This window comes from Carcharhinus amblyrhynchos, chromosome 17 (assembly GCF_965287045.1).
Source record: "Carcharhinus amblyrhynchos chromosome 17, sCarAmb.v2.hapA, whole genome shotgun sequence".
In the NCBI taxonomy this organism is placed as follows: Eukaryota; Metazoa; Chordata; class Chondrichthyes; order Carcharhiniformes; family Carcharhinidae; genus Carcharhinus; species Carcharhinus amblyrhynchos.
In genome coordinates this window covers 32,681,192-32,694,248 of record NC_137340.1, presented here as the reverse complement: position 1 = coordinate 32,694,248, position 13,057 = coordinate 32,681,192, and the positions used below count along the sequence as shown (strand labels likewise).

The 13,057-nt window shown below is 42.3% G+C and overlaps 1 protein-coding gene across 2 annotated transcripts in view; it reads left to right on the top strand.

The window, feature by feature from the left end:
• Positions 1–13,057, top strand: part of inpp5f (inositol polyphosphate-5-phosphatase F) — a 216,584-nt gene that overhangs the window by 151,157 nt on the left and 52,370 nt on the right. For both annotated transcript variants that reach the window (XM_080205744.1, XM_080205743.1), the window contains exons 8-10: positions 3,234–3,413; positions 8,132–8,199; positions 12,161–12,285. In XM_080205744.1, coding sequence (XP_080061870.1) covers positions 3,234–3,413; positions 8,132–8,199; positions 12,161–12,285 — 373 coding nt within the window. The remainder of the gene's footprint in view (positions 1–3,233; positions 3,414–8,131; positions 8,200–12,160; positions 12,286–13,057) is intronic.

Sequence of the window (13,057 nt, the reverse complement as noted above, 5' to 3'; positions counted from 1 at the left end):
TGACAGGAGAAGGTCATTCAGCCCATTGAGTCTGTTCTGCAATTCAATGTGATAATCACTGATCCTCTATCTTTATCTCAATACCACACACTCCCCATTCCCCGTGACACATTGAGAGTCTAGAAATGTATCTGTTTTTCTTGTTACAATCCCAGTTGATATAACTTGGGGGCAGCACAGTGGTTAGCACTGCTCACGTCACCAGGGACCTAGATTTGATCCCCAGCTTGGGTCACTGTGGAGCTTGCGCGTTCTCCCTGTGTCTGTGTGGATTTCCTCCTGGTGCTCCGGTTTCTTACCACAGTTCCAAGATGTGTGAGTTAAGTTGATTGGCCATGCTAAATTAATTGAAGTGTCAGAGGGACTAGCAGGGTAAACACAAGGTTATTGTGGATTGTGGTCAGTGTAGACTCTATGGGCTGAATGGCTGCCTTCTGCACTGTGGGGATTCTATATATAAAAAATAAACTGCATGGGAATATCCCAGAACAGAATCCTGGCTCCAAAGACCATAACTTTTACTTTATATATTAAATGTGGAAGAACAGTCACAGCATTGCTAGTTGGTTTCAACAAGAAGGAAAAAGTGTTTACTAAATCCGAAAATGTTCGTGACCACAACACCACCACCCGCTCTCCCCCCCCCACCCCCAACTTAACAAACAGAGGGTTTTAAGATTAATGTGGATGACACAGTACATTTGAAACTACAATGGTCTTATTTAGCATACCAGGTCCTCTTTGACAGTCAAAATGACTGTGGTCAAATACACATTTCTTTCTGAACCCAAGTTAATGTCTGTGGATTTCTCCTCGGAATCCTTCCAGTTGATTGTCATACCAGAGTTTTCAAACTCCACTCCCAAAAACACTTCTAAAACCTTCTCATAATGATTTGCAGGCTGATTCTGAAATCCAGCCCAGGTTTTCCCACTTTTTTGAACAGAGATTCAACACCATTTTACCATTGAATCCAGTCCAGGGTTTTGTACCAACTCCTTTAGGTTTTCTTTGTCTTGATTGCTGTCCAAACAGTCTAATTGCTTTAACTCTCAATTCACAGATTATTATTAATATTGCATCAGGTGTTTTAGCTGCCTATCTCGGTCTGCTCTCCACTTTAAATCTAGTTAATCTGTTAAATCTAGTCTCTTTACCTGAGAGCACCTTGTTCACTCTAGAATTTTTCTGAACAATAAATTAGTCTCTTTGTTCACTTACCTTCAATCGCCTGAAACCTCCTTTCTGTCCCAGTTGTCTGGACTGTATCTTGTTTCTTAGGAAGCTGCATCTTTGCAAGTCCCTTGTCTTGCCCAGTTTCTCCTGGCAGAGTCAAAACACAAAACAGCGCAGGAACAGGCTCTTTGGCCCACCAAGCCTGCGCTGATACATGGTCTCTATCCTTCTGTTTGCCTCCCATTCATGTGTCTATCACAATGCACCTTGACTGTTTCTAATGTGCCTGCTTCCATCACCTCCAGTGGCAGTGTTTTCCAGGTACCCACCATCCTCGCTGGAAAACTTACCCTGCATGTCTCCTAAACTTAGCACCTCTCACCTTAAACCTATGCCCTCTTGTAGTCAATCCTTCCATCCTGGGAAAAAGCCTCTAACTGTCCACTCCATCTGTGCTTCTCATAATTTTGTAGACTGCTATCAGGTCACCCCTCCAACTCTGAAAGCTGCTCACTCCACAGTGATCTGTCTCCAACTGCTCTGGCTTGCGGTTAAAACGAAAGAAAAGGTTCTACCCTCGAAGTGGACCTCCTGTTGCTAAGCAACGCTCGACTATTTAATGTGCTGTGATCCTTAAGCACAAGAATCACAGTTGAAACTTAACCTTCCCACATATACAAGCAGCTTTGTCCAGCATGAATGTAACTGGGTCCCATCCAGGCATGGAAACATCAAATTAACCCTGCCCAAAGCAGTACCTTTAATTTCTAATGTTTAAGTTCAAATATAGTTCCATTAAAACTACATTTATTTTCCTAATATCACCTTAAATACAATCAGTGGCTTCTACAGCCTGCTATTCCACAGGCTTATCCTGAATGAAGAAATTTTTCCTGATCTCGCTCTTGAAGTAGTCTACCCTGCATCCTGAGACTGTGACCCCTTGTTCTAGATTCCCCAGCCAGAGGAAACATCACCCTGTTCTGTCTGCCTCATCCCTGTCAGAATTATAGGAGTTTCTAAGATCCCTTCTCATTCTTCTGACCTGCAGTTTTAGGATGGTTTCTGAGGTCAGCTGTGTGTGGGGGGGGAAGGGAGAGGCTGTGCAGAAGATCATGGGTTCATTCCCACTTTGGAGATTCCCCACATAACCTGCCTTATTTTTGTGAATCTGACTGGTTTCAAAACTATGTAAATAAGAGACAGCGTGAAGCCCAACACTTAAAACTGTATAAGGTCTTAACTTTCAGAGGTCATTTCACAGAATTCTTTCAAATGTTTGGCATTTTTTTGGTTGCCAATTTTTCACTGCTATATTTGAACTTAAACATTTTCACATTGCAATTGGAGATCTTTCTTTAATGGAAAGAAATAGTCACATTTGATAAGAGATTCTGGGTGCATGGTTCACATTGCTGGACACTGGATGCAGGACTATTCTCTTCAGAGACTAATCTCAAGGGGATCAGATGTCAGTGTATTAATTGCTCACTGACATTGCTGGAGTTACTGTATATATTTCAGTATCACATATCAGTTCTGTGTCACAAGTCAGCTCTGCACTGCATTGAAGTTATTGTGAAAATCCCCTAGTTGCTACACTCTGGCGCCTGTTTGGGTACATATGAGGGAGAATTTAGCACAGCCGAGACACCTAACCAGCAAGTCTTTCATACTGTGGGAGGAAACCGGAGCACCCAGAAGAAACCCACGCAGGCAGGGAGAATGTGCAGACTCCATGCAGGCAGTGACCCAAGCCGGGAATCAAACCTGGGTTTGTGACGCTGAGACAGCAGTGCTAACCACTGTCACTGTGCACAGAAGGATAGTTTAGTTTCTGATCAGGATAGATACAAATTTCCCGTTTTCCCTCCATGTCCACACTGAGAAAATGACTACTGTAATAATTGAAACCCTAGACTAAATTTTAATTCCCATTGATGGTTTTTTGCTGCACTTGTGGCTAAGGACAGCTTAGAGCACCTAGTGTATTTTGAGCTTGTGGTTTATGAAAGCTCTGCCAGCTCCTGTTATGGGTCTTCTCTGAATTTCTGCAGGTATGCGTTATAAACGACGAGGCGTGGACGAAAATGGCAACGTGGCAAATTATGTGGAGACCGAGCAGTTAATCCATGTCCATAGCCACACGCTCTCATTTGTCCTCGCACGCGGATCTGTGCCGGTGTTTTGGAGTCAGATTGGGTATCGGTATAACCCTCGGCCACGGCTAGACAGACGTAAGTGAACCTCGAAGTGATAGCACGTTGGTGTTGCTCAACAGAGCAGCACTGCTGTCGCTGAAGGAACCAATTTATTTTGTAAATTAGATTAAAGTTTATTAGTGTCACAAGTTGGCTTATGTTAACACTGCAATGAAGTTACTGTGAAAATCCCTTAGTTGCCACTATCTGGTGCCTGTTTGGGGGTACAGAGAATTTAGCACAGCTGATGCACCTAACTAACATTTCTTTTGGACTGTGGGAGGAAACCCATGCAGTCATGGGGAGAATGTACAAACTGCACACAGTGATTCAAGCCAGGAATCGAACTTGGGACTATAAAGCAGCAGTGGTAACCACCGTGCCGCCCATAGAATGATTTACTTCACTCCTATATCATTTCCCTTTATGTACAACTGATTGCAACAGATGGATTCTGCTGGCTGAACTACAAAGCAAACCTTACCTATCATTTTTATTGGCACCCAGTTTCATTTGGGGTTTATTTCTGTGTCCTTTGTAGAATTGGATTTGTCAGCTTGTGTATCCCTTATTCAACTCATCCTTGGATGTGAATTAGTTATGACTGCCAGCTGCCTTACTTTCGCCAATTAATCAAATTTACCTTGGTTTGAGTATTCATCACAATTTTAATGCCTTGTAATGAACGCAAGACAGCGTGGAATAAGATAATACAGCCTCTGAATTTGCAAATCATTGTGAGGAGCTGAAGTGTACAGTGATACATGGCACTGGCCCTTTGGCACCACTGTATGGTGCACAGCGGTTAACATTACTGCCTCACAGCGCCAGGGATTTGGGTTTGATTCTGGGCTTGGGTGATGCTTTGTATGGAGTTTGCACATTCTCTGTGTGGGTTTCCTCTGGGTGCTCCAGTTTCTTCCCACAGTCCAAAGATATGCAGGTTAATTTGACCATGCTAAATTGTCCTGTTGTGTAAGGGGGATGAGCAGGGTAAATACGTGGGGTTACAGGGATAGGTACAGGCCAAATGGCTTCCTGCACTGTAGGGATTCTATGAATCAGTATCACCGTATATAGCCTTTATGCAAGCAAGTAGTTCTAATCACATTTACCCAACATGTTCCATCAACCACTTTCCTCCTTTCCACCTAGTCAGTTAGGAAAATATAACTTGTATTTATGTAGCACTGTTCACCAATTATTGGATCTCTCAAGCTCTTGAGTGGTGAACCCTGTTGTAATGCAAAATAAGTGGTAGCCAAATGCGCGCAAGCTTCCAAAAACAATGACAGCAGTTTGATAACCTGTTGTTTTTAGTGATGTTGATTGAGGGATAAAGACTGGTGGGGACAAGATCCCCTGCTGTTCAAAAGGGTGCCATGGGACCTTTTCCTGTGCACTTGACAGGACCTCAGTTTAATGGCCCCTTCCGCAATGCAGCATTCCCTCATTACCACACTGGAGTGTCAGCTGATTCTTATGCTCAGCTTCTGAGGTGAGACTTGAACTCTGAACTTTCTGATCCAGAGGCAAGAGTGCTACCTGTGTCACAACTTGTTGAATCCTGATTATGGACATAACTTTGCTGCAGCAATTAAATCTGAAATCTATTTACTCTGTGTATGTATGTATATACTTACAAAAAATTCTCCTCCGTTCTAAACTATCCATGTTTCATTTTTTATTTATCACCCTTAATTTTCAGCTCTTCCTGTGTCCTCGTTACTATTTATCTTGTCCCAGTTAGTTTTAGAGTGCAGAAAGAGGTCTTTTGGCCATCGTACCTGCACCAGCATCAAGCACCGAGCTATCCTAATCCCATTTTCCAGCATTTAGTCTATAGCCTTGAACACTATGATGTTTCAAGTGCCCATTCAAATGCTTCTCAAAAATGTTGAGGATTCCCACTTCTGCCATCCTTTTTTTTTTCAGGCAGTGAGTTCCAGATTCTCACCATCCTCCTGTGTGAGAGCTTTTCCTCCAATCCCGTCTAAACCTACCCATTACTTTAAATCAAATAATGGTTGTTAAGCCTACTGTGAAGGGGAAAAGTTCCTTCCTATCTGCCCTACCTTGTTGTATCTCCCATAATCTATTCTAATGAAGAGAAAAGAATATTTCCAAGTGCGCCTTTTCTCTTTTTTGTATTTCCCATTCCAGGAAGCATCCCCAGTGAATCCGGCTTGTACCATCTCAAGTCCTGAGATACCCTCTGGCGTGGTTGACAATATTGCATGTGCAACTCTGCATTCTTTACCTCATGATTAAAAAATAGACTTGATCACTTTTACAACCTGCAGACCCCTCTGCTTTTCTATAGCATTGAACCAATTGGCACTCAGAGTATTTCTGTTTACTTTTAACCAAAACACATCACTTTATAATTGACGATACCATCTGTCAACTTTTAGTTTATTTGCCCATGTTATTTGCAGTCTCTGTAGCTTGCTTTGGTCTTCTGACACCATTGCTCACATTTCGCCTTTCCTGACAAGCTGCTGTTAAATTATCCTGTCTGTTTTTCCTTTATAATCAATTTTTAATCCAGTTTGTCCAAAGGTAATGCATCTTGCGTGCTGCTTCCTCAAACCACCCCCGCTCCCAACCACCTCCACTCTGCATGACCATGCCTAGGAGGATCTTGCGCTGAATGAGTTGAATAACCATGGAAATGTTCATTGACAGCATCGTTCCCGTGCCCTCCCTGACGGGCCCTGAAAGCACGAGTTCAGAATTTGTGAACCTTTTTTGCAGTACTTGTGACTTGTTTTCCTGGGATCCTGCTTTTTTGTTTTGGCCAAACGGTGCACAGGGTTGTTTGGTTTACTAGGTCTGGGCTGGCTGGCCAACATTCTGGAGCAAGCGTTCTCTTGGCATCTTGGTGGTTCTGCAGCAGCTGGTTGAACAGCATTGGTGCCATATGGATGTTGGCACTACCCATTTCTCATGGAAAACGTGTCAGAATTGAGAGTCCAATATTGGCATTGAATGAAGAGCTCAGCGTTGTAACTAGGACCAGCCACGTGTTACCCTTAAATTTTAAAACCGTGAAAGCACAGCAGCTGCTAATACATTGTGAGATCCTATAGCTTTAAATTCTGCCCTTGTTCTTCGATAAAAGATAATGGCTCAAGAAAGCGCTGATAAAATATTAGCAAATATTATTTTGAGGGCTGACTTGGGAGAGACAGTAAAAGGTAAAAAGTCTTCTGCAGAGTTGCTGATTTGTACTGCTTGATAAAGTATATAATTTTTATGTTCTGAATAAATTGTGCTGCAGTGTGTGGGGGAGCAGTAACAAAAGGCTCTGAACAGCTGCCGCCGTACCCAAGAGGTGCAGAGTGCAGGCCTTGGACACCATTGCTCGTCTCATTTTGTTGGAGCAGCTGGCCGGAGATGTATGGAATTGGGACAGACGGAGCTGTCAGTTGCTGAAACGACCCTCTGAGCACTGACCAAAGTCTCCACAGGCAAATATTACAACCTCATTTGCCCACAAGACTTTGGATACACAGATGGTGGAAGGAGCAGAGATTCCAGCTGAGAAAATGTCACTCTTGTCTAATTTGCAATTTTTGTTTGACTCCACATCGTTTGTTGTCACAGTGCTTGGCACCGGAATGCCAATGGCTACACTACTGTGATTCTACTTGATGTGGAATTGTTTGAGCCTATCCTGCGTCTGTCAATGCACAATTGTGTTTGAGCCCTTTTAGTACCTTGTTTAAAATAAAAGTAACTGTGTCCATAACTCGAACAGCCAAGTACCCTTTCATCTGAACTGCAAACCTTTTCAGAGATTGAAGGGTGAGGTGTTCTAGTCTAAGAATTTCACCTGTGTTGCCTCCTGCCCCCCCCCAGCCCCACTGTTGATGATGGGTGAAGGCTCAATGTATGAGGGATAATTGGTATTTGAAGTAATGTACCTCTGTCAACCTGAGCAGTAGATGCTATCCCAATAAATAGATGGTGGAAATTAATTCTTCCTATCTGAAGCTAGGATTCTGCCTCGCTCGCTGCTCATAATGTTGAGATGCTGGCATTGGACTGGGTAAACACAGTAAGTCATCTCTCAACACCAGGTTAAAGTCCAAGTTTCTTTGATAGTAAACACACAAGTTTTTGGGGTTTGTCCCTTCGTCAGGTGAATGGAGAGTTCTGGTCTCAAACAGCATATAAAGGCACACTGTGCAGCACAAAAATAATTGTGTGTGCCTTTATATGCTCTGTTTGTGACCAGAACACTGCACTCATCTGACGAAGGGGCAAACCCTGAAAGCTTGTGGGTTTACTATCAAATGAACTTGTTGGACTTTAACCTGGTGTTGTGAGACTTCTTACTAGGTTGACTGTTGGCAGAGGTGGCTTTGGCTGCCGGTGGGTTCGACCACTCGCATTGACGTCACTGGTCATTCAAATTGTTTTGCTGGCCATGCTGCTGGGGATGGGAAGAGGGTCATCTTTGGCAGCACCAGAAGATCCTCAATGGGGAAGGGCTGGAAAATCCCGGTCATAGTGGGAACTCTGGGTTTAGCTTCCAAGTGGAGATTTCTCCAACTGAAGTGAAGAAATGGTTGGGAATGTTCCTTCTAAAGTTGATTTTTGCATTTTTTTTAAAAAAAGTGCTGACTTTATTCCCCTTCTCTGTGGATGGATGATGCAGTGCCTGTCACTTTTTCCGATTCTCTGAAGCTGTCTGTAATCAGTATCTGTGTCTGTCCTGGTAATTTCTAATGCTTTGATTTGTGCAGCTGAGGAGGAGACGACCAACAAGTTTGCAGCACACTTTGAGGAACAGCTGAAAATTTATAAGAAACAGGTGAGCCTCTTGTGTTTTTTTTCCTGCCAATATATTTGTAGAACTCGGTGGATTTCTGATCCTCGTTCCATTGTGTGTGAAGCAATCCCGAGATTTATCCAATTCAAATTCATCCATGTTCAGGCTGACTTAAGTTTTTACTTGAATTTCTGTATTTTGATATCAGCAATGTTTCATAGTATCCGTTCAGGTCTGTGCCTTTCTTATATTGTAGATTGGGTACAGCACAGAAAGAGGCCATTAGGCCTGCTGGTTCTGATGGCCCACTGAAGGAGCAATTCACCTTGTATCACTCCCCTGCCTTTTCTTCCTAGCCCTGCATTTGTTCGTAGAGAATAATGGTTCAATTCCCTTTTCAAAGTCTCAATCAGCCCTGCTCGAATGGGAACGGTTTCTCACTATCTACTCTTTCCAAACCTTGCAATTTCTAACACTATCAAATCTCCACTCAGCCTTCTCTAAGCAAAACCATCCCTACTTCTCCGATCTTTCCACGTAATTGAAGCTTCTAATCCCAGGAACCATTCTCGTGAATCGTTTCTGCACCTTCTCTGATGCCTTCGTATCATAGATTGTGGTGTCCAAAACCATGTGCAGTCCTCTAGTTGAGGCTGAACCACCCCTATTGAAAAGCTGCTAATCATTAACTGCTCTCTCTTGCCATTATGTCATATACACCCAGGTCCCTCTGCTCCTGCAGCCCCTCTAGAATTGCACTCTTACTTTGTGCCTCCATGTTCTTTTCACCACAGTGAATCACTTCCACATTGGCATTAAATGTCATCTGCCACCTGTCTGTCCTCCTCATGGTTCACAATACTTTCAAGTTTTGTAATGTCTCCAATTTTGAAACTCTGCCCTATATACCAAGGTCCTTCTCATTAATATATATCAAAGAGCAGGAGTTCCAGCATATTGACCTTTTGGTCCAAAGATGTGCATGTTTGTTGGATTAGCCATGGTAAATTGTCCCTTTTAATGTCACCATGTGTAGGTTAGGTGGATTAGCCATGTTAAGTGTGCAGGGTTACAGAGATGGCGAATGCTCTTCTGGAAAGTTAGTGCAGACTTAATGGGCTGAATAGCTCCTTCTGCACTGTAGGGATTCTGTGAGTCCACTAAAGCCTGAAAAACAGCCATTTACCACTGCCGTTCCCTGTCATTCAGCCAATTTATTTCCATGTTGCTCCTATCCTTTTCATTCCATGAGGTCTAACTTTGCTCGCAGGTCTGTTCAGCAGCACTTTATCAAATGCCTTAGGAAAGTCCACGTACAACACGTCAACCGCATTGTCCTCATCAGCCCTATTGTTACCTGCTCAAAAATCTTCCAGTTAGTTCAACACAATAAGGCCTTGACAAATAGGTGCTGGCTTTCCTTAATAAACCCACATTACCTATTAATGACTCTTAATTGTGACCTGAATTATTGATTTCTAAAAGCTTCCCATCACAGCAATTAAAATGATTGGCTGTAGTTTCAGGGCTTATCTCTGCATCCTTTTTTGAACAAGTGTATAATAATATTTGCAATTCTCTGGCACTACCAGAGTGTGAAGAAGACTGGAAAATGATGGCCTGTGTCTGATTCCACCCCTCATTTCCCTCAGTATCCTTAGATGCATCTCTGGCTCCTTATCTGGTCCTGGTACCTTGTCTATTTTAGCCTATCCAATTCAATTAAACAATTCAGTGTTGGAACTAATTGCTCTTTCATCCTGATCTTGACAGCAACATCCTCCTTAAAGATAGAAGTGAAATATTCATTTAATACCTTGGCCTTTCCGACATGCACAAATCATACTTTTTGTTCCTAATTAGTTCCCTCTTGCCACCCTTCGACCATTTAGATCCTCATCAAGACCTTTTGTTCTTTGTTTGCTTGTGCTGTTAAAAAAGCAGTATTATTAAGCATCCTTAAACTCTGTCCTTGGTTACACTCCAACCATTACTGCAATGCATCTGTAGATTTTCCTCAATGTGGTGTTATCATGTATCTTCAGAGTCATGTGTAATTAATCTTCTTCCCAGTCTAAACTGGGTGCTGGTTCCCTGTTAGAAAAGTAGGCAACTGTCCTGGCTGCCCGAGGGGAACATGTTGATGATTTTATTTAGATTGTTTTGAGTGAGGTTGGATATTTCAAGGTGTTCTGTGCAGCTCGCCTGACCCGTAATGTTTTGCATTGAATTTGATTAGGATGAGCATGAGGGGGTTTCACTTCGGGTGTGATTCCAGCTGACCCACGAGGAGCTTTTATCAAAAAGTTTAATTAAGAATATGGTTGACATGTATAGCAAGACAATGAGCAATAACTTGTAACAATTACAAGCAAGAAACACAACAATCTCAGTAATGTATAACTCTAAGGAATATCTCCAATGTGTTCCCACCAAAGCCAACATCCAATACACACAGTCCTCCAAATAAGCACAATACAAGCTAATGCCACTTGTTAGAGGAATCCAGCCTCCTGGGTTAGGAATCACCATAGAAACTCTACAGTACAGAGAGGCCATTCAGCCCATTGTGTCTACTGACTATCCCACCCAGGCCCTAACCCTTTATCCCTCTATATTTTACCCACTCATCCCTCTAACCTACACATCTTAGGACACTAAGGGGCAATTTTAGCATGACCAATCAACCTAACCTACACATCTTTGGAACGGAGGAAGAAACCCACGCAGACACGAGAATATGCACACTCCACACAGACAGTGACCCAAGCCAGGAATCAAACCCAGGTTCTTGGAGCTGTGAAGCAGTGCTCACCACTGTTACCATACCAGCTGAATGCTGAAAATCCATTGTGAAGGAACTGAGGTTGTAGCCAAATCTGTTTCCCAACTCACAGCTCCTTTGAGGCAGGACAGCAGTTAGCCTGCCTTCAGCTAACTCAACCAAACCAAGAAAAACAGGAAGAGGGAGACTGCTAATCTGCTTCAAAAACACACATGATGAGATTAAGCATTTGTCACATGGAGAAACTGAGACAAATTTGTGCATTTGCATTTGTACTTGACAGAACATGTTGAAGTACTTACATGCGATGCTGCATTGTCCTTCATTCTTCATAAACAGTGTGGACTGTGCACATCATGGATATTGGTTTCTTTATAAAAAGATCAGTGATGTTCATAGGTTTGATTGAAATTAATTTCTTGAATGTTTCTGCCTTTCACTAAAATGTGCAATAGGACTTGATGGATGTAGGCAGTTGTGTCCTGAATGTCCTGTTTGTTGTGGGTGTATATACACCATTTAATCAACAATCCATGTCCATCACTCTTAATGTCCCATGTTACACATTATTTAACCTATCTTTATTCCCAACATATCAGTCTATGGCCTTATTTTGCTTGGGTTTATTTATTCAGTATTTCATTGTTTCTGGAGCACCTGCATCTAACACTGACTTGGTTTTAATCAGTTGAGCTTCATAACGGCATCTCCTGCATCTGGTGTAATTCTTAACAGACGTGTCAGTGTCACAAAACAGAAATTATGATTGTAGGTGCGAACTGTCAATCCAGAGATATTTGGAACAGTAAGTATTGTTGAATTTGCCTTGTAATTGTGTTGCTCTGGTACTTGTGTGCTGTGAGCAACTTCTCAGATGTAAGGCAATAATGATATCAACCTTCAATGGCATGGCACTTTATGGGATTGATTATCAGGCAAATTGGATATTGACTCATAAGGAGATATTGGGACTGGTGATCGAAGATTTGGTCACAGTATTTAGAGTGTCTTAAAAACAGGATGGAGGGACAGATTTTGGTAGGGCACTCCACACCTTCAGGCTGAGGCAACTATGTCATGCAAAAGAGCACCAATAATTTGATGACCTCTAATCATTTTGCGGATTGGTTGTTCAGTACTAAATGAAATTTCAGGAGTTGAAAGTGATGAGAATTTTTGTTTGCATTCCAATTCATTGTTCCTTTTCACTTTTGATAGGTCATTGTCAGCCTCGTTGATCAGACTGGGAGGGAGAAAATAATTGGAGATGCCTTTCTTCGACAAGTTCTGCTTTACAATAACCCAAGCCTTACCTACGTGACCTTTGACTTCCATGAACACTGGTAGGAGCCAAAGTCTATGCTCGGAGATCGTGATTGAAATCTTTACATGGATGTCCTCCAGCTTAAGATAGGCTTGGGAAAGAGATTTAAGTGCAGTGTAATGCAACTAATCAGGCTGATATCTGATGTGCAGTTCACTCCACCTTGTGGTACAGTGTATAGCATTCTAAGGGTATTTTCCAGTCTCATCAAAGTAAGTCAGTCAAGTGATATTTTTATTCTCCTCTCAGCCTGTGCAGTTGGTTAGATCCCAGTATCCTTGTTTCCCTCTTGGAATATCCGGTCTCTCTTCAGCAGTGCTCAAATACTGTGACATTGGTTTTGCACTTATTGTGTGGTGGTGGTGGGTTGATTCTTGCTATACAACGTGAAAACATCACTTTAGTACAAAAAAAATTATTAATTTCTCAAAAACCAAATTAATGAGCAGAGACAAATGAGATTTCTTGCCTAACATTGAAAAAAAATCACATCACAAATCAGTGTTATGGAAATGCTTTTATGGCACAGATCCCGAGTTAGATTTGGGGCAAAGTGACGGCAGTGTTCAAATGAGCAATCAGACACCAGCAGTCTGTTTTCTGGGCTATTAGAGTCCCTGTATCTGTTCATGTCTCCAGTTGAAAATCAGCAGAGTTGCTGTTTAGACAGTTGTTGCTTAGACAGCTGCCTAATCACTCAGTGTGGTTTTAATTTGCTGTGTGGCCCCACAATCCAGTTTGGGGAGTGGTTGAGGTGGAAAACGCTGTTTTCCATTTTACTCTTCAGCAAT